Source organism: Dipteris shenzhenensis, chromosome 3, assembly GCF_047967505.1.
Source record: "Dipteris shenzhenensis isolate YYH24624 ecotype China chromosome 3, Dip_SZ_1.0, whole genome shotgun sequence".
Taxonomy (NCBI): domain Eukaryota; kingdom Viridiplantae; phylum Streptophyta; class Polypodiopsida; order Gleicheniales; family Dipteridaceae; genus Dipteris; species Dipteris shenzhenensis.
In genome coordinates this window covers 19,247,379-19,269,421 of record NC_141598.1, presented here as the reverse complement: position 1 = coordinate 19,269,421, position 22,043 = coordinate 19,247,379, and the positions used below count along the sequence as shown (strand labels likewise).

Genomic DNA, 22,043 nt, shown 5'->3' with positions numbered 1-22,043 from the left:
CCCATCCGATGCGCATCAGGCTGCATTTTGCATCTTTTCCCACTGCATGTTATCGGTGCCGATATGTTGGTCATTTTGCACATGATTGCCTTTCTGCATCCAGGCCCACTCATCCTACTCCTTCTTCAGCTGTCAACATAGTCACATGAAAACCCGTTTCGTCCTCTTTGAAACCTCGAAACGCGAAATAGACGAAACATTTCAAAATAGGACGAAACGCTCTCAACGAAACCTTTGTTTCGCCCAAATCAAAATAAACATTTTTGCCCCATTTTTTCTAGAATCCAAGGTGTTTATGATTTGAATTTCCTTTTAGTATCTTGACTTTATATTTCTCTTTGTTCACTCTAACTTAAAAAATATAACATATCTTTTTGTACCTATAAGGGTATATATTAAGTATTAATTCAAAACCTATCCATTTCATCTGACAACACGAAACGAAACGAAACAAAACCTGTCGAAACAACGAAACGGCAAAACAGACGAAACGTTTTTTGTGACTATGGCTATCAAGGTTACTCTCCCTTCTCCTCCGGTTTCTGCTATGGCTTCATTGGAGAAGCCCTCTTCTACTGCTCCGAAGCACTACTAGAGGAAGGTAGATAAATCACAGGCCAATCTTTCTCTTGCTAAAGAAGCTCAGGATCGCACCCCTATTGAGCACCATCAGTCTCCTCCTCACGATATGGATGTGCCCCTTGCAGAGGGGATTTTACAAGATGATCCGCATGCTCTCTCTCAGGTTGCTATCCTGACTGAAGCTGACATGATGGGTCCTGATTTATCTGATGTAGCTCTTTGTCAGATGCTCCTTCTTCAGAGAGTACAGATATTGATCCAGTTCCTATGTCTGTGAAGATTGTGCCAGAGTCTCTTTCTGTTCATGATGTAGATGTTTCTTTTTCTCTAGAGTCTTTTCATCCTACGTTGCAACAGATTTTTAACCCTGTGATTCAAAAATTCCGGCTTCCAGCTTATATTAAGAAGAATCACAAGGGCAAAAAACAGGTGGTTTTTTTTTATGGTGTAGTTTCTTCATTGCATCAATTTTTACAAAGCAACAATCTAAAACTGGAGGATCCTCCTCCAGTTTGATCTTGTAACTTTTTACTTGGCTGCCTCATGACTTTTGCTCTGAGGCTTTACTTGTAAATTTTTTCTTTGTACTTATTGGTGGGTTTTTACCTCTTTTTGGGGTTTCCCACACAAAAATAAAAGATTTCACTAATAAAAAAGAGTGAGTGACATTTTATGCAATCCAGGACTATGCATCAGTTATACTAGCCTTGGTGGCTCTTTATCAGAATATGCTCTCTTGTAATTCACCACAACAAGCCTCGTAGGGATGAGTGGTGATTTTTGAGTGCTTTGCTTAATATATGAGAGAGCTATTTGGTGTGATAAACTTCTCGGTGTTATATTTTGTGTGAAAAAGATTAAATCGTGATGCCCAACAATTGGTATCAAAGCAGGTCGGCTCATAGGCCGTGAAATTATTGTGAGGATTTATTGAGTTTTCTAGTCGAGAGATTGAGAGGTCTCATGCGCTTGGGAACCCGACATCAGCACGTGAAAAAAACCATTCAAAGGTCTCCAAGGTTCGATGTGATAAGAGTTCCCATTGCTCTCAAAAGGCCACAAAGTCCACGTCAAAGAAGACCAACAATCGACGTACTTGCAAAGTTGTGTTGATAGTTGCTTTAGTAGGAGAATCCAAGATGGATGAATGGTGGAAAACTTCTAAGTCTGGGCCACCCGAAACATCTGTTGTGAGATTCGATGGAAGAAACTTTCCATCTTGGCAGCTATTTGTACGCTTGCTTCTTATGGAGAAAGGTTGGTTGGCGGGTTGTGGCCGGCGGGTCAGAGAAGAAGCCTCCCAATAACCAGAGACTTGAGAAAATGCAGGCTTGGGAGCTAAAGAGCGAGAGAGACCTAGGACTACTGGGGCGAGCTTTGGTTGTGGAATACTTTCATCACGTAGACACTTCCAAGACGGCTCATCAGAACAGGACTATCCTCAAGACTTTATTTGGCTCCAAAGTGAAGAACTCAAAGATTATGTTGTAGCAAGAACTCTTGGCCCTTCAGATGGGAGAAAGAGAATCCTTAGCGACACACTTGAACAAGATGCAGTCCATCATGATGCAATTGCAAGTGTTGGATGTTCGAGTCGATGATGATGACGCCAAAGCTGTCCTTCTTACAAACTTTCCTCCAAAGCACTCAGAGATTGTCACAATCCTCAGGTTGAACTCTGACTCTTTATATTATCATGAGGTTGTTTCCATGCTTTTAAGTGAGGAGAAAAGGGCAAAGATCAACAGTGTAGGAACAAGTGAACCAGCCTTTGCAACTAAGGGAAAAGGCAAGAAGAAAGGCATAATTTGCGCATTTTATGGAAGAGGACACGTAGAAAAATACTGCTACCAAAGAGCATTGCGACGTGAAGCAAAAAGAATCAAATATGGCGAGCTCTACAAAGGGAGACCCTGCTTTGCAACATCCCTTAGTGTGGTTTTCCGATCGCACAATCATGTGTTAGCTTCCTGCTATGTAGATGTGGACATAGTCGTGTGCGAGTGACATTTTATGCAGTCCAAGACTGCAAATCAGTTGTAGCCTTAGTGGCTCTTCATCAGAGTGTGTTCTCTTATAATTCACCACAACAAGCCCCGTAGGGATGAGTGGTGATTTCTGAGTGCTTTGCTTTATATATGAGAGTGCTATTTTGGTATGATAAACTTCTCGGTGTTATATTTTATGTGAGAGGGATTAAGTTGTGTGAATTCCAACAATAATCTCACTTCTACAAGGCAGCCTTGGATTTAGTTTGTCTGGCAACACGTGCACATATTGATTGGAATAAACCCGATTGCTTTTGGATCAGTGCCCAGGATACTCCAAGTTGGGGGGCTAATTTGGGTTTCACTGTGTTCTGAGGTGTCTTTCTGCTAGATTCTTGGGCTACCAGGTCAGTGTGGTCACCTCTCCTTCGCAATCATTTGCCCCAATGTTGGAGAGCAACAAGAGAAAAATCCTTTTTTGGAGCTCAGCCAAACTTGACCTTGCTTATAGGGTGGTGGTAGATAAATATCGATGGCCATGGCATGGTTTGTTTGCTCTTATTGGTGCTTTTCTAGGGATTGCATCACTCAGCTCAAAAGACTGATAAGAAATTTTCTTTTAAGTTGTCTAGAGGGTTCGACACTGAGGCCACGGTGGCTTGGGAGACTCTGATCCTACCGAAGTGGTAAGGTAGTGTCAAATAAGATAGATCTAGACTTGCAAAGAAAGAAAGTTTATTAAAGTCTTCGGAAGACCGATGGGTCTATGAGACTGTGAAAATCCTGATACAACAAGCTATGGTAGTGGAGCTACTAAACAAGCGTCCATACCAATGCAAAATGCAAAAATGTAGAATGGCAGTACTAAGTCCTAAGTACAACATAGTCATGTCGATGGTCGACTATATATCAATCTCACCATCATCATCAATATCATTATCATCATCAGCAGCAGCAAGATATCAGGATGGATGAGGCAGTGGAGGCATGAAGTTGGCCACTCAGAGGTGCAGTTCTAGCACGTCTCCTGTTCATAGCTCTGCGTCTGACCAGGGCTACTGTGACCCCCCTCGATCGAGCTCCGACTCTAAACAAGGAGGGGATGTCCCCAAGTGTGATCTGTGTGTCGACCCTCTATCTAAGCTGTTGGGTCACAGGCTCCGGGTCACGGTCATGTCGAGGCCTCGTCTCGTGGGGGTCCATGTGATCTAGCTGAAAGAACTCCGTGATAGAGCTCTGAGAGGGATCAGCCAAGGAAGAAGTTTGCTCCTGTCTCCGTGCTCAGAGTATCCTCTCACGGTGTCTAAGTGCCTCATGAATGAAACCTGCCAAACACCGCTAGTCTGGGTAGGAGAGGAAACATGCCAAAATCCCATAACTATCCCTGAAGAGGCAGCAGAAACGCCCTCGGATCTCATAGTACACGGGACACCTGAAGATGAAATGCTCCTCTATCTCAACCTCTTGCACGTCACACAGTGTGCATATGCGCCTCTCCTTGAGTAGTCGCTCTGCTCTGCCGCTCTCGATGCGAAGTCTATGTGAAGAGACCCGAAACTGTTGGTAAGCTGGAAGGAAAGCAAAGAGTGGACACAAACTCAGAATACTTTTTTTTTGTAGAATGAAGAAGAGTGAGGTCCTTAAGTAGGCACCTCATACATGCTCACTGACATCACTGATGACTTCAGAGCTCCACAATCATCTCCTCAATCTGCTCCCAGATTCTCTCAATCATCCTATGTGGCTCTCCACCACCTAATTGTGCTTGTGGGCACCTAACTGTGCCTCTAGCACTCACACATAGAAACCAAGGTGTGCCTGAGGCATATACCTTGAGATATCCCATCAAACCCCCCCTCAAGGGAATGCCTCAGGCTATGTCAAGGATACATCTAGTCTCATAGTTTCTCATGCCATCTCATGGTGGTCAAGGATAAATCTATGGCTAGGTTCTCATGCTAGCAAGGGTTCCCATGGGTGTAAGGTAAACAAAAGGGATACAAAAAAACCTTCCAATGGTTATCTCCCCTGCATGTACATGCACACAATGTCTGCAGGAGGTACCATGGAGCAAAACATACACATGGCCTACATCATAAGGTGACCAGAGGTGTTTACAAAACACACAAAACACAATAGTTTATTTTCATTCATTTTGGAGGACTATCCAGGCTGAGTACCTTGACATAAAAAGAGAGATCTGGAGCATACATAGAGATGATTTAAAATGCATAATCTTCATGGGATGCCTCATTTTGTGGAGGCAAAATATCCATGTCAAGGCAAGGTCTTACCACATGGGCAGTGTCTAGTGCCTTATAAGATGGTACTATGATAGAACAAGTGGATCTGAAAATCATATCCTTCAAGAGAACAATTATCTTGTCATCTCCATAGTTGTGTAGAGAAGCATATCTTAGGTATCTATCCTTCATCTTTTTCTTGTACTTGGAGTCAAATAAAAGTGCCATGAGAGGGTAGATCTCTGGCTTTGTAGTTGCTTCCTTTTTGGCAACCATTGTTTTGGCAATCTTCAACAAGGAAGTCAGGTTGGCATTTTCATCCTTTGTAGCATAACAAGACATTGCTTTATGTTTTGGCTTTTCACATATTTTGCATAAGCAAGCCATGAGAGGGTCTAACCCAGGTATTGGGCAGTGTCTTCTCTCTTACAGGGCTTAGAATAACAACTGAAATGCTTCAAAATATAAGCATTTAATGTAGCAAAGTCTTGTGACCAAATTTCAAACAATGATGCTTTCACTTACATGCTTCATAGAGGTGGCTAAAATGAATACTTTCCAATCAAAACCAGGTCTAGCAATTCAAAGAAAAACTGAAGCCACACTTGTACTGATGCTATTGAAAACTTCAAAAACTCAGAAGTGCTAGAGTAGCATTTTATGTAGCATCATCTTCCAAAACTTGTCCAAAACTGTCAAAACCAAAAGGCTGAACTTGGAGGGCTTGTAGCTCACTCTTCAAAGCAAGGAAAAGAAGGCTTTGTGAAGCAAAAGAAAGCTCATATACCAGAGAGGATCCAGCACAGAGGTTGGACGAAATGGCACGCGCTATTGCCCGGGGGAGTTGCTACAGGCTGAACCTGAGTTTTGACGATTTCTCCTTCGTTACTGAACCAAATGAGCTGAAAAATGACTCAAAATCTTCGTCTTGAGGTCGCCCATCTACTCCTAAGAGGGCTCAAGCAATGGCGAAGCAGGCAGGGAGTATTGAGCAATAGAAGAATGGCGAAAAAATGCGCTGTTTGGAGAATGGCAGCCAACAGAGACGTTTTTTTTTCAATTGCTTGTAGGTGGAAGTTCGCCCATACTAGAGGAGTTTACAGCTCAGAGGGTTTGGGCAATGGTCGTTTGTAGGTAGAGAACCAAGCTCTCAAAGATTTTGGAAAGAAGGAGGAAGATGGGGAAGAAGAAGATGAAAAAGAAGAAGATGATGTGGCAGAAATGGGCTCAAGGGGGATCAAAGGGCTCTGATACCATGTTGGTAAGCTGAAAGGAAAGCAAAGAGTGGACACAAACTCAAAATACTTTTTTTTTGTAGAATGAAGAAGAGTGAGGTCCTTAAGTAGGCACCTCATACATGCTCACTGACATCACTGATGACTTCAGAGCTCCACAATCATCTCCTCAATCTGCTCCTAGATTCTCTCAATCATCCTATGTGGCTCTCCACCATCTAACTGTGCTTGTGGGTACCTAACTGTGCCTGTAGCACTCACACATAGAAACCAAGGTGTGCCTGAGGCATATACCTTGAGATATCCCATCAAAAACTGCCCAAGAGAGAGCCTCAACGAGTGGGGTAGGTGAATCTACGTGTATCCTGGTGGGTTAATGAAACCCTCCGCTGTGATATGTAAGAAGTGATCTCTATAGAAGCTAAGCTTCACTGAGAGTTCACTCGGTCCCAACCAGGTCCGAAATGTGTGTAGCTGTAGTAGATCCTCACGGATAACTTGGTTGACCTCGTGTGATAAGAGAGGAGAAAACAGAGCATGAACGTGAGAATGTGACTAGTCCATGGTTCCATGATCATGCCGGAATCCGGCTTGTCCTGCTGCTCTAAGTCCTCGACACTCTGCAAGTCTGCAAGGAGAGCTTTATTATGCAAGGTGTGTGTCAGAGGACTCTTGCTAAGATAGGAACCTTGGAAGGATTCCTTCATTAGATACACATAGTCATGCTCTCCTTTGACAGGTGGAGATTGGAAGGATAATACCAAGTAGATAAGTGTTCATCCCATCTCAAGGCTCCCTCCTCTCCTCTTATGACTACTATTCTGAAAGCCTGGGCCAGCTTTAAGAGTACTCTTTGAAGAGCCCCCCCTTCCTCTCGCCATAGATTGATAGGTAGGCAATCATATGGAATGACAGTATACTTGATAATCATGGCAGACCACCAGGTCTTCTCACTATATGCAGTGGCCTTCATGGGAGAGAGGTCATGCTTTCTCTATGGGCTCTTGAAAGATCTTCAAATGCCTTCTTGATAATCACAAATTCCAATTGTTAAGTCACCTCAGAAGAAGTGCATCCAACAATTTGATGCAGCCATACCCTTGGATTAGGTTCTTCCGGGTGATAGGTTTCACTCTCGGGACACATGGCTAGGGGCTTTTAATCCCACTTCAGGTTGTGGGACTATGAGGATTAGACTGGGATGCCTTGGTCTTTGATGTTCATTTTGGGGGCATGTTATCTAGATCTATAGACGATATTCTTATGCATATTACATTTCAGCCTATTGGGATTGTAGTGATTATTGGAGACAAGATGGTATCTAGACCCTAATCCAAGTCACATTCCCTTCGGCTCAAGGAGGCTTTGGCTCTATGGAGGTGTCTCCATAAAGTATTTGCAATGAGACCTAGGGGAGCAGAAATGGATGTAGGATATCGAGAGAAGAGCCTCCCCTTCTTTCAATACACAGTTAGTAATGCCAAGAGATTTCAGCTTAGTCTTCGAGGCTAGAAGCCCACCACAACTCTTCATTAGGAGAATTTTTAGATGCTTAAGGACTCTAGAAATCCCTTAGGAAGAGAAAAATCACTCTTTTCTTTTGGCTTTCTATTCATGAAGGGATCGTAGTAAACCACTGGAAATTATGGTTCAGGATAGATTCCACATGTATTTGATGTCTCTCTGATGAGGAGTCTATTCAACATTGCTTATGGAACTACAGACAAGTAAGGATCGTTTGGAAGGGGATCGCTAGACTCTTGAGCGCCTTGATGCGTTCTCCTTTCTTCATGACCTGAGGCTCGGACTTGACTCTCTCTTTCAAGGCCTCAGGTGTTTCACGAGAAACGTGACTCTTCTCGGGCTCTTTCGATTCGTCGACATCTGGTTGAGTCATGTTCTTTGGACAATGTTCCTGGCTCTCTGTACGGGCCTGCATCCTGGGGCGCCAACTCCCTTTAGTAAGAAAACCTATCAAAATCTTGAATATGAGATGAATTTAACAATATGCCATGAGTAGAAATTATTCAAATTAACATGGTTGTGTTCTACACTAAAAGAACTTCAAATATGTCTTTACACCTTGAAATTTGGGTAACACATGAAAAGGTTACATTAATTTGAAAGGAGATGAGTTTTCATATTTTAGTGTATTTTTTGTTTTACCCCCCCCCTCATCCAAAAGACCCCCCCCCTTGGACCTCACATATTATGAAAAATATGTACAAATCTTAAAATCTTGTATATTTTTCAAGGTATATACCTTATATTTTGTGAGAGAGGTGACATGAAATTTTCATATTTTTCCCTTGCATATTTGAACATTTTTTAGGAAATCCATGCATATTATATGTGGACCTTGGCCCCCTATACCCTGGATTTTGGACGAGGGTAGTAACATATTATATATTGGGTTAGCGCCCCAGGGCCTGCACATGCCTCTGTGGATACTTCATGGGAATTCTGACAAGCATATTGGCATGGCATATTCGGAGATCCGGATGCACAGAGGCTTTGGATGGCTCCCAAGTCCACCCCGCACACACATTGGCTAGTATCTAGACAAACACGGTACGCACCTAGGTAGCCAAGGATCTTCATGGGCAGTCTCTACCAGGAGGAATGTTTTCTTGAGGAAGTGGACCAACTCCCCATTCTTCTCGGAATCCCCCACAAGGTTGAGGTGGCACTTTCAGCATCAGCCCTGAATATTTTCTAGCTCTTTAATAGGATCTTGATTTTGTCCTATTAGGGTATTGTTTTCTCATGCCTTACATGTTATACTTCTCTCTTGAGCTTGGCTCTCGGAGTTTCATTCATCATCATAAAAGTCCTTTCTTGAAACAAAAACCACACAAAAGAAAGAAGTCAGAATATGAATCATCACATGAGTCCTGCCGACTATACCATGTGTGGCTTTATTGTTGTGGCTGCTGCACAAGTGTACATACAGCTCCTATAAAGCTGTACTGCAACTGCTTTTGTCTTGTAATGCATGACAAGAGAAAGCTCAATTTTGATCTGCTGAATTGCCTCGGACATGGAAAGCCTTGGAATCCAACAGCCTATTGATTCCTCAAGGGCAGTTGGTTGGATAATAGATTGGATAATGCCCTCATGGGTTGTAATATTAAGTCTATGCTAGGTCACGATATAGGTAACTAGTGCCTAGGTCACAATATGGGTAACTAGTGCATGTCCTAGACCATTTCTGAAATTTCAGATCTTGAACCAAGTGTAGGTTGATACAATAATAATTTTTACAGCTTAGTTTAGGGTATACGGTGTCTCAAAAACCCACAATTCTGCGTTGCTCCATCATGTGTGCAAGTTTCTGCAACTCGTGTGTGCTCTCCACTCTCAAAAGCTCGACAGGTGGTATTAAAAGCCTTCCTCTCAAGGCTTTTCAAGACAAGCCAGGCATCTATGTACCCTTGGAGCCAATGAGTTGGAGCACACACTTTAAGACGTACCTTTCACTTATTGTACTCTATTGTCTTGACAGTTTTTAAGGAAAACAAAATTGGTTTTGTCTGAGCTCTTCCATGCCTCACATTGATGAAGGATATTCAACATACAACCCTTATATCCTTAAAAACTTGTGAAAGAAAGGAAGAACTAGCACCTTCAAAGATCATTCCACATTTTACAGCACTAGTTTGCAGACTGGCTCAATTAAAGTAAATTTACACAAAAAAGAACCTAGTCCAAATCCATACTTAAAAGTCTACATTTTACCTCATCAGGTACATCATCTGCGACAAAACCTTGGAGGCTTAAGTGCCTATTTTGTAGAGGCAATGGTGCTGTCTGTAGTACACGTTTCAGCAATTCTCTGGGTCTAAACTTTGTTTGCTCCAGCTTCATGGTTCCTGTATCTCAATCAAATCAAGACAAATAATTCATCCTCTTCAAAGTATTCCGTAAATGCAGCCAAGAAGTGCTGCAATGCATGATCCCTGAACTAAATCAAGAATATTCAAAGAGAAAACACAAAACAGCTGTAAAATAGCTCCTTGGATGTGTATTTTACCTGTTTTCACTTTTGGGTTTTCCAGAAACTTATTTATTAGCTGCGAAACCAGATCCCCACATAACATCATGACTTCTACCCGCTCCCTCTGCTCGGAATCCAAGTTGGTGGTGGAAAGACGTTCAGTCATGCTCACAACTTCTGATAGTGGTGATCGTATTTGATGGGACAAAGTGACTAACAATTTCCGGGCCTTCATCGTCTCCTCTAAAAATAAGCAAATCCAATTGCATAAAAGCTTATTGAAAAAGTTCAATTGAAAATGATTGTGTCTTACATTCAAGGTAACTCACAAGATAGATTATAATGACGTAGCAGTACATCTCTAAATGTTATATACCTTTGTAAGAGTAGAATAAGTCCAATCATACAAATTTAGATCTTTTGTTGTTCTAAAGACCAAAAGTCTACACAGAAAAATGTTGTCCAAAGAAAATGTGAGGCATTGCTACAGCAATGGATAAATTGATACAGTATCAGAGTAGCTAGTAAATAAGTAGTTCATTCAGGACCATAACTTTGCAAGGTGAATATATGGAAACTTTGGAAGCAGAATGCCTAGCTCACCTTTTACAAGTATTGCTTCATGCAGATCTGTCTCCATGGCCTTCTGCTCAGCTATCTTTTCCCGATAATGTGCTAGTCTCTTCATTTTAGCAACCTTAAAATAATATTATAAACATGTCAGAGTTTCGCATAGGTTTTTCTAGGAGTCATAGATGATGAGTTACACCAAAGAGAGAGAAGATTAGCACCCAGTAAAAGCTTTGCAGTTAAGTAAAAACCGTAATTTCTTTATGCAAGGCAGCCTGGAGGAATCAAAAGGATACTAGGCTTCTCATGAAGCCACTTCTCAATGCATAATCAGTCTTAAAAACCCCAAAAAGCTTCTAAACGATGCAAAAGCCAAGAATTCTGAAAAACCAAAAGCAAAGAATATTCTGAATTTGCTATGGCTCATTCTTTAGCTAGTGTCAATTCCAGTTGCTACACTTCCATCAAAGTCAGTTGCTGAGGTGCTGTAGTCCTCTTCCTCGCCCATTTTTCTTGATGTTTTTCAATATCATCATTATTCTGCCAGACAGCATCCTACATAAGGTAGATGGGCACAAGATGTATTCCTTCATGGACAGATACAATGGCTATAACCAGATCACGCCAGCCAAAGAAGACAGCAAAAACACCAGCTTCATTACCGAATGGGGGGCATACTCAAGCAAGGTCATGCCATTCAGGTTGAAGAATGCACCAGCTATGTTTCAAAAGTTCATGATGAAGACCTTTTACGAGCATATTGATGAATTCTCAGCCATTTTCTTGGATGACTTCTCAGTAGTGTACAGTCCCAAGCCTGCACACTTAGAAAGCCTAAAGAGGGTGTTCTAGAAACGTAGAGAGACTCAAACCTCCCTCAACCCATACAAGTGTGTATTTAGTGCCTTTGTAGGAGTTATATTAGGGCACACCATTTCAAGTGAGGGGACAATGACAATGAAATCAAAGATTGATGCCATGTCGATTACTTCTCATGGTATGTCCATTGACAATCCTCCACCATACTAGTACTCCTTACATGCACCCTTCTTACATCTGACACAGTAGGAGATCCATTGCCTCATATAGAGAGTAGTTCATGTACCTGACTGATGATGGGTTCATCCAATCATCTGGTTACCTCTATCATGTGCATGCAATATGAACAGCCATGGGATCGCGTTGGATGTCCTCTCACTGATCCTAGATAATAAACTGATCCTAGATAATAAACGCATGAGATAGAGGCCACACAACATCAACAATACTCGCCATTATGCACTCTATGCAACATGCATGAGGTGGGAACAGAGAAGCACATGTTGATGAGATCCCCTTGATGTTATCAGATCAGAGGTAGATATCACTGCTTGTTTCGCTGAGAATTCAAAGACAAGAGACAAGTCACTGATTATGTGGACCAGACTTGTGTGGCGCACTCTCTATCAGAAGTTACTAGACATCGAAAAGCTGAGACCCATAGACAGTAGCAAACTCAGCAGTAGCAACCTCGGCGGTAGATGATCATGGACGACTTCTTCACAAGGGAAGAGGATATGCTCATCAAAAACCAGATCACAAGACCACAAGCCCCCTATGCAGCAGGTCAATAGGAATTCGGCCATAGGTTTAGCAAGTACCTACCCCATCGGGGATATGGTCATTGCAGTATCATTATGCCAAGCAGTCTCAACCTGCCCGTGGGTTCATCCCACAAAGTGCAGCGAAGAACATCAAAGGAGGTTGCTCTCTTTGGGATCCAAGACTGGCTCACACAAAGCTCAGGTTGCACATGCTTGCAACCCAATAGGCAACCAGAACTCAAAAACTCATTCCAGTTCAGTTATGTTTTATTTTTCAGTTATATTATATATAAATATGTGCTAGACCCTCTACTTTCCCTGGGGTTTTTTTCCTCATGATATATTCAGATTTGGTCTCATGGGCCTTTTTGACCTTTGCAAATGTTAATTAATATTTCTTCCTTTCTTTCTTTAACATGTGTTGTTTGTCTTTTTGTCTTTACTCTCTCTCTGGTTTTCTTTCTTCCCCAAAACAAAAATATATGTGTAAGTGAAGTGAAGCTGTCCCCTATCTCATGGTTACTCTCTTTTCTTTCTTTTTCCATGTTCTAGTGTCTTTTCTGTTTTTTTCATCTGCTTTTTGTTTGTTTACTCTCCCTGTTTTTATGTTTGTTTTCACATGTAGAGGTGACACAGTATACCATGGCCAAGACAAGGGGATAGAAGCAAACATAAACATGCATGAATCATCAAAAGATCAACAAAATTAGTGCATGTACCACCTCTTCCATCATACAAGCCATTCTAACAAGGCCACATCTGATCAGAGGAGTTTGCACTGACCTAAAAGGCCATACCAAGGCTAGGTGCTTACAAGACCCCCTCCATGGTATGGCTGAAATATCTTCGATAAATCGCAGGTATACCTGAAAAGTATATCATGGTTGCACATATTCGTCCAAGATGGTATAGCAACCTATGATAGTGCAGGGAGATCAACATCACGTAATAAATGGTGTCAAGTGTGAGGCATGTCGAAAAGCCTCAAACTTGGGTCGTGGTAGTAGTGTCTTCATGAATAGATCTACTAAGTTATCCTTCTTGGGAATGTAGGACAACTGACTATCTCGACCTGACAGGTGCTCTCGAACATAATGATAGTGCATCCCAATGTGTTTCGTACGAGCATGAAACATTGGATTACGTGCAACGTCTAAAGCACTCTGGTTGTCAGTGTAGGTGATCGTAGAAGTGTCCTGCTAACATGAAGGTCTGAGAGTAACTTACGGAACCAAAAACACTCTATTGTGGCTGTGAAGGCTTCCCCTGAACTCAGCTTCACAACTAGAAGTAGCAACTGTAGGTTGCTTCTTGCTTAACCAAGATAGGCATGAAGAGCCAAGCATGAAACAGTTGCCACTGTGAGACACGTGGGGGTCATAACAACCTGCCCAATCACTATCTGTGAATGCATATAAATCCAATGAAGATAGATCACTATAGAACAGCATCAAATGTTGTGTGGCCTTCCAGTAATGGAAGACTCGTTTCATTGCCTGCCAATGCTGTGTGTTGGGCTTGTGCATGCATCTACTTAACTGGGAAACGGCATACTACAAATCAGGTTAGATATGACATATTAAATAAGGCAGGCTGTGCAGCCCACAGCCTGCTGATGAGGAGTGGCATCAAAATGGGCACTCCCATTTTCGAAGGAGAAACAGAAGCCAGGTTCCAATGGAGTAGGAACCCCGCTTACAATCCTCAAATTGGAAGCGCTGCAAAAACTGTCAATATATTTGGATTGACTTCAAAACCTGCAATTTCAAATCTTGGAGGCTAAGTGTCATAGACCTCTTCCATTTAATCCCCCTGAAGAAAAGCGATCTTAATGTCCAACTAATGGACCTCCAAATGCCTATGAGATGCAAGAGCAATAACACAATGAATGGTTATAATGCATGAAGTAGGAGCGAATGTCCCCTCAAAGTCAATGCCATGTTAAGCATCGCCTTTCGCAACAAGGAGGACTTTGCAGCGGTCAACATTGCCATCAGCTTTCCACTTCAATTTATGGACCCACCTATGGCATGCTTGCCTGCTTGCAAGTCACACAACTCCCACATGCCATTTGCATGAATATAATCAAGTTCAGTTCTCATGGCATCCATCCATTCTCTACTATTAAATGCAAAGCAATCAAAGCAACATGAAGCAAATTGCCTTGCATTTTTTTTGCTCTGCTCTAGTGCGGGCAGCCAAGGGCTCAGCTTGCTTGCTGCCCCATAGAGTATCCAAGAGCCACCTTGGAACTCTTTTATGCTCTCTAATGACAGCCTGCTCCCCATCAACTGGCTGGTCAATGGCATGATCATCAAGTCGCTGCAAATCAGGTTGAACATGGGCAACAGGAGGAGGCTGTGAACTGCTAGAAGCATTTTGAGTCATATCCTGCAAAGTGTCATTTGAATCTGTGAAAGCAAGTACAGAATCAAATACATCAGAGGCTTCCACTGATGCCTGTTTTTTACAGTCCATCCAAGGTAAAGGCACATGCTCAGCAAAAACCACGCATCTACCAGTAATCACCTCACCTATGCTAGGCTGAAACAATCTCTATACTTTGCTTTGTGAGCTGTAGCCAATGAAAATGCATTTGATGGCCTTATCATCAAGCTTATGCCTCAGCTGAGAGGATACATGTGCATATGCAAGAGATCCAAACACCTGCATGTGAGAAATTACAAGCTTGCAGCCTGTCCATGCTTCATCAGGAAGCATGATCTTCAATGCTCGAGTGGGTGCTCGGGTGAGCACATAATTGGCGCACACAGCAACATCCAACCAGAATTTATTGGGTAAAGACTTCCCATTAATCATGCACCTATCCATTTCAATTTCTATTCTATTTTGTCGCTCTGCAAATCCATTTTGTTGCAGAGGGACTTGTCCTCAAACAAGCTCCTGCGAGCTTCCCCTCCCCCCCCACCGCTAGCTCTACCTCCCCCCCCCTAGCTCCTCCCCTCGCCTCGACCACCCCCACCCCCTGCCCCTCCGCCCTCGCCCCCCGCCCCCCCTCCCCCTCACCCGCCGCCCACCTCGCTGCGCCCCTCGCCTCCGCTCTCACCCCCCCCTCGCCGCCCTCTCGCCTCTCCGCTCCCCTCCACCTCGTCTCTCCGCTCCCCTCCACCTCGCCTCTCCCTCGCCGCCCCTCGCCTCCGCTCTCACCCCCCCCCGTCTCAGCTGCCCCCTCGCCTCTCCGCTCCCTTCCACCCCGCCCCCCTCCGCCTCACCTCGACTCACGCAACCCCCCCCTCGCTTCACCTCACCCCCCCTCTCGCCGCTCAGCCTCACCCTCCCGTCCCCCCTCGCTTCACCCGCCCCCCCCGCCTCCATTCCGCTCTTCCCGCCCCCCGCTTCACCTCTCCGCCCCCTCGCCACACCAACCCCCCCTCCCCCCTGTTGGAATTATAGATATAATTCAGCAGTGACCAATGTAATATAATAAGTTAGTTAGGGGCACTTTTCCCTCATTTAGAGGTTTTTCCCCCTAACTGCAGTTAGTTCACTAACTATGGTTAGTGACTACTAAGGTTTTGTCACTATGACAAAACCTTATCAACTCTACTTTGTGTTGTACTCTTTACACTCTATTTTTTGCAACTACAGCTTCTAAGCTTTCGACTCTCTCACTCTCTCTAGCTCACACTCTCTCCATCTCCTTCATTTGGTATCAGAGCCAGGTTCTAGGCCTGTGTGCCCTCTGCTCCTTCTTCATACCAGCACCTTACCTCCAGCTCCAGCTCGCTCCAATCTATCCGTACAGTCCGTACGACTGTACGGAAGCCTTACGAAAGTGTCGCCATTTGCTGCCGTCGTACATCGCCGTACCATCTCCGAAAAGTTTCGTCATCTGCGCCGTACTTCGCCGTACCTGCGCCGAAACTGTTCGTCATCTACGCCGTACTTCACCGTACCTGCAGCCGTACTGCGCTGTACTAGTTCCGTACGTTGCGTCATCTGCTTCCGTACATCGCCGTCTGTACCGCGCCGTACATCGCCATCCGTACCTTGCAATAACGTCTGTACCTGTCGTCGACGTACTAGCCGTATAGTGCCGTACAAACTGTACGGCACTTCCGTACTGTCTTCAGTACAGTACATCCGTACTGAATCTGCTTCAGTACAGCAGGTGTTCTTTGACAGGCTTCTCTTGCAGAAAAATACAGTTTGGTGCAGTTGTTTTGGAGTACATTTGGGGCATTTTTGCATATTGCAGCCATTGCAATCATTGTGCAATTCTGGAGCTACATCTGGAGAAAAATTGGAAATATAGTCTAAAATTTGGGGCTTTTGTCTTAAAATTGCAGATTTGGGGTTTTTAGCATTCTAACCCCTTTCTGGCTGCAATTTCTAGCCACAAATTGGGGCTTTTGTGTTTGGAGAGCATTTTTTGGAGTATTCAGTACATACTGCCTTTCTTGGAGTGTTTGGAACACTTTTGGCAGATTTTGGAGAGTGTTTTATGCTTGGACAGATTTCTGACAGCTCAAGTGCAGAAATCTAAGTTGCATATACAGCCCGTGCTTGGGTGTGGTTTTTGGGAGTTGTGCATTTTATTCCCAGTAAGGGAATTCAGCTTTGTATCTGCTTCAATCTCTTTTTCAGATATGGCCCATCAAAATCAGAATGATTTTCAGTTCGGTGGTCTTTCTCAGGAAGACAAATTGGATGGTACCAACTACTCCCTCTGGAGTTTCATGGTACGTTATATTCTGATTTCTCGCAATTTATGGGATTATGTCAATGGGGATGAAATCCGACCAGCAGATATTGCACCTGCTACCCCTCCTCACCAAGGAGGTGGAAGAGGTCGTGCACAAGGTGCAGCTGCAGGACAAGTTGTTGGTGCAGCTACAGTCTCTACTCCTGAGCAAAAGAGATGGGATTCACGGGATGCCTTAGCCTTGTCTTGCATCTCTCTTTCAGTGAAAAGATCAATCATTCCGCATATCCGGTCGTGTAAGACCTCCAGTGCAGGACAAGTTGTTGGTGCAGCTACAGTCTCTACTCCTGAGCAAAAGAGATGGGATTCACGGGATGCCTTAGCCTTGTCTTGCATCTCTCTTTCAGTGAAAAGATCAATCATTCCGCATATCCGGTCGTGTAAGACCTCCAGGGCAGCGTGGGATATTTTGGAAAGCATGTATGCAGCACGGAATGATGCCAGGGTATCTTTTTTAAAAAGAGAGTTGAGCAATACACATATGGAGGAGGGTGACTCCATGTCAGCCCACCTCACTAAGCTACAGGATCTCAGAGAGCAGTTATTAAACATAGATGAAATTATTCCTGATTCAGAGATGATTACAACCACTCTGAATTCTCTTCCTGAGTCTTATCTCAGCTTTCATACTTCGCTGAATTTATCATTGAGGGGGGGTGCAAATCCTCTTTCTTTTCATGAGCTGATAGGACTTCTGCTTCAGGAAGAGCAGACCAGGAAAAATTTGGCTTCACGTGCAGGTGAACAAGCCATGCTCTCAAAATTCAAATCAAAAACAAAGGGACAGGCAAAAACAGCAGCAAATCAGCCTTTCAGTCAGTCAGGACAGCCTTCACAAAAGGCTAAAAGTGATGCAAGCAAGCCCAAAAAGAAGGGTTTTTGTCACTACTGCAAAAAGCCAGGTCATCACATAGCAGAATGCAGGAAAAGGATTGCAAAGGAAAAGAAAAACAGCTCAGGAATGGCTGTTTCAGATTCAGCCCCTTGTGCATCTGATAGTGGGGATGCTGCAGCCAACTTTGTTGGTCAAGATTATGCCTTTTTATCTTGCATTTCTGATTCTAAGTTGGCTGTTCCAGATGCTCGGGATAGTACAGCTTCTTGCAGTGATGATACATATGCATTTTTGACTTGCAGTTTTGACTCTCCCTCAGATGCATGTGCTTTCAGTGTTGATGAAACACTGAACACATGGTATTTTGACAGCGGTGCATCCAAGCACATCACTTCGAGGAAGTGTCTTTTTACTTCCTTGAATCCACCCCCTGTTGGTAAGAAAGTCACTTGTGCCAACAACTCCTCATATTCAGTACGTGGCACAGGAGAAGTTGAGCTCACTGCAATTGATGGCTCAATTTTCAGACTTTCTGATGTCTTATATGTGCCTGGCATAACCAAAAATCTCCTTTCAGTGTCCACTCTTAACAGAGATGGATTTCAGGTCATCTTTGAGGATGACAAATGTGCTGTCCGGGACAGGGAAGCTAACTATGCCTTAATGTTATCTGGTACTCTGCTGCGTGGGCTTTTTCAGCTTGATATTTTTCAGAAAAGAGCAGCTCATGCTTTGGCAATTTCTACCCCCACAGTTGCCATGCAAAATGCAGAATTATGGCATGCCAGATATGGCCACATGCATTACAACAGCTTAATGACACTTCAGAAATTTTCAATGGTTGATGCATTGCCACCTCTTGAGATACCTCCTCCACATGCCTGTGAAGGGTGCATTTTAGGTAAAATGCATAGATTTCCCTTCAAGAAGGATGGTTCAGTTAAAGCTGTTCGCAAATTGCAGCTTATACACAGTGATGTCTGTGGTCCCATGAGGACTCCTTCATTGGGTGGTCATCTCTACTTTGTCACATTTATTGATGACTACTCCAATTTTACTTGGGTTTATGGGCTGAAAAAGAAATCTGAAGTGTTCACAGTGTTTAAACACTTTTCAGCCATGGTTGAAAATGAAACAGGGCTCAAGATACAGACATTACGCACGGATAGAGGTGGGGAATACCTATCTGCAGAATTTGATGCTTTTCTCAAACAAAAGGGTATTGTGCATCAGCTCACAGTCAAGCTGACCCCTCAGCAAAATGGCAAAGCTGAGAGGAAAAATAGAACCCTCATGGAGATGGACAGATGTATGCTGAAAAGCAAACACATGCCTCATAAATTCTGGTTAGAGGGTTTGATGTGTGCCAATTACATTTTGAACAGGGCTCCCACTAAGGCTTTACAAACAAAAACTCCTTTTGAGGTCTGGAATGACAGGAAGCCTTCAGTGGATCACTTCCGAGTCTTTGGATGCCTTGCCTATGCACATGTGCCAGTTGAATTTAGGCACAAATTGTCAGATAAAGCCATCAAATGCATATTTGTTGGATACAGTGCAGAAAGCAAGGGGTATCGTCTCTACAATCCTGCTACACGCAAAATCATTGTAAGTAGAGATGTGATATTTTCTGAAAATTCAGCTTACACTCAGGCTGATTTTCAAATGCCTTCACCTTCAGAAGATGTCTTTCAAGGGTTGCTACCCATTGCTTTGGGTTCCCCTGCTGATTTTTCTGATCCAAATCAGAATTTACAGCAACCTTCCAATGCTTCAGTTCCGCCACGGGATGTCATGCCTCCTCCACAGGAAGTGGAACAAGTGGTACAGCAAGAAATTGCAGACATACATGCAGCAAAAACAGTCCCAAACTGGCTGTTACAGACTCTCCGGGAGAGTAAACTTGATGCTCCGTTACCTGGCAGGACTCACAGTGCAGCAAGGCACATGGAAGGTGCTAATTCAGTGGAATCAGCATATGCAGGTACTCTCCTTGATGAAGAGGAGCCTGCCACATTTGAAGAGGCACAAGGTAATGTGCATTGGATGAATGCCATGCACGATGAGTTGCAGTCCATTGCAAAAAATCAGACTTGGGATGTTGTGGACTTGCCACAGGGTAAACATGCTATTGGCACACGATGGGTATTTAAAGTCAAACGGAAGCCAGATGGCTCCATTGACAAATATAAAGCCAGGCTGGTTGCTAAAGGCTATGCTCAGAAAAAGGGCATAGATTATGAGGAGACTTTTGCTCCTACATCCCGGATGACTACCATCCGATCCGTAATTGCAATGGCTGCACATTTTGAGTGGAATGTTCATCAGTTGGACATCAAAACAGCCTTCTTAAATGGGGACTTGCTGGAAGAGGTGTATGTCAAACCACCTCCGGGTTTTGGAATTACAGCAAATGCACTTCAAGTCTGCAAGCTTAATAAAGCTTTATATGGGCTGAAACAGGCCCCTCGTGCATGGTATGCTAAGATACATGCCTTTTTGACCAGCAAGGGGCTGCACAATAGTCCTACTGAGAGCACCCTCTACATCAAGATGGATGGGGGGGAAATATTAGTCATCCTTCTTTATGTTGATGACTTACTGCTCACAGGGTCCAATGACGACAAAATTGCAGATTTCAAAACTGATTTGCAGACTCACTTTGATATGTCAGATTTGGGGCTGCTTCATTTTTATTTGGGGATCCAGTTCTCTCATGAGAGACGTGGCACTGTTATGTCTCAGTCCAAGTATGTTCAGAAACTTTTGGACAGATTTAACATGCAAGAGTGTAAGCCCATATCTACTCCTATGGAACCGGGGCTGAAACTCACAATGCATGATGCAGGAGAATCAGTTGATGCCACACTTTACAGTCAAGCTGTTGGATGCCTCATATATCTCTGCAATACTAGGCCTGATATTCAGTTTGCAGTATCTCAGGTGAGCAGGTACATGCACAGCCCCAAAACTATGCATTGGCAGGCAGTTAAGCGCATCTTCCGTTATTTGCAAGGCACCAAGTCTTTTGGCTTACTATTTCCTAGGGGGGGTGACTTGCAGATGCATGCCTACAGTGATTCAGATTGGGCTGGTGATTATGACACTAGGCAGTCCACTAGTGGCAATTGTTTCTTTTTGGGAAAATCTTGCATTTCATGGCTGAGCAAGAAACAATCTACAGTGGCTACCTCATCATGTGAAGCTGAGTACAGGGCAGCTTTCACAGCAACAGTTGAGTGTGTCTGGCTGAGACGTTTATTTGCTGATCTTCATCTGTCTTTGGAGGGTCCTGCTCCAATTCTCACTGATAGTCAGAGTGCCATTGCAGTGGCAAAGAATCCAGTGTTTCATGCTCGCACGAAGCACATTGAGGTTCACTATCACTACGTCAGAGAGAAGTTGCATGCAGGAGAGATCAGTATGATCTTTGTGTCCACACATGACAACGTTGCAGATATTTTCACCAAAGCACTACCACGTGAAAAGTTCGAGGCATTTCGCAGTGCCCTAAACTTATATCCGTTTGGTGATTGATCAGCCTTGTACATGACATTGGCACTGCAGGGGGGTGTTGGAATTATAGATATAATTCAGCAGTGACCAATGTAATATAATAAGTTAGTTAGGGGCACTTTTCCCTCATTTAGAGGTTTTTCCCCCTAACTGCAGTTAGTTCACTAACTATGGTTAGTGACTACTAAGGTTTTGTCACTATGACAAAACCTTATCAACTCTACTTTGTGTTGTACTCTTTACACTCTATTTTTTGCAACTACAGCTTCTAAGCTTTCGACTCTCTCACTCTCTCTAGCTCACACTCTCTCCATCTCCTTCACCCCCCGCCCCCCCACCCTTCCGCCCCCCGTCTTCCCCGCACCCCGCACCCTTCACCCCGCCCCCCCGCCCCCGAACACCCCGCCCCCTCACTCCGCCTCGCCCCGCCCTTCCGCTCCACTCCTCCACCCCGCCACCCCCACCCTTCCGCCCCGCCCCGCCCCGCCTCACCCCGCTCCCGCCGCCTCCTCACTTCACCAACTCTCCGTCCCCACTCCCCCAACCCCCCCGCGTCACCCCCGCCTCCCGGCCTTCCGCTTCGCCCCTCCGTCCTCCGCCCTCCATTCTCTCCACCTTTCGCCTCCGCAACCGTCCTCTCCACACCCAGGCTCCACCCTCCCGCTTCGACCCCCCTTTTTTGGGTGGCAGCCTTTTCCTCATCGGAAGCTTGCAGTTAGTCTTGGCGGTATGGCGGCTCCCTGCCCGGATCCGGAGGCCCAGTTGGAC

General features: G+C 44.1%; 1 protein-coding gene across 2 annotated transcripts in view; it reads right to left on the bottom strand.

The window, feature by feature from the left end:
- Positions 1 to 22,043, bottom strand: part of LOC147903481 (histidine kinase 5-like) — a 113,526-nt gene that overhangs the window by 59,751 nt on the left and 31,732 nt on the right. For both annotated transcript variants that reach the window (XM_087372493.1, XM_087372494.1), the window contains exons 4-6: positions 10,649 to 10,742; positions 10,082 to 10,288; positions 9,787 to 9,920 (exon numbers count right to left, since the gene is read on the bottom strand). In XM_087372493.1, coding sequence (XP_087228619.1) covers positions 9,787 to 9,920; positions 10,082 to 10,288; positions 10,649 to 10,742 — 435 coding nt within the window. The remainder of the gene's footprint in view (positions 1 to 9,786; positions 9,921 to 10,081; positions 10,289 to 10,648; positions 10,743 to 22,043) is intronic.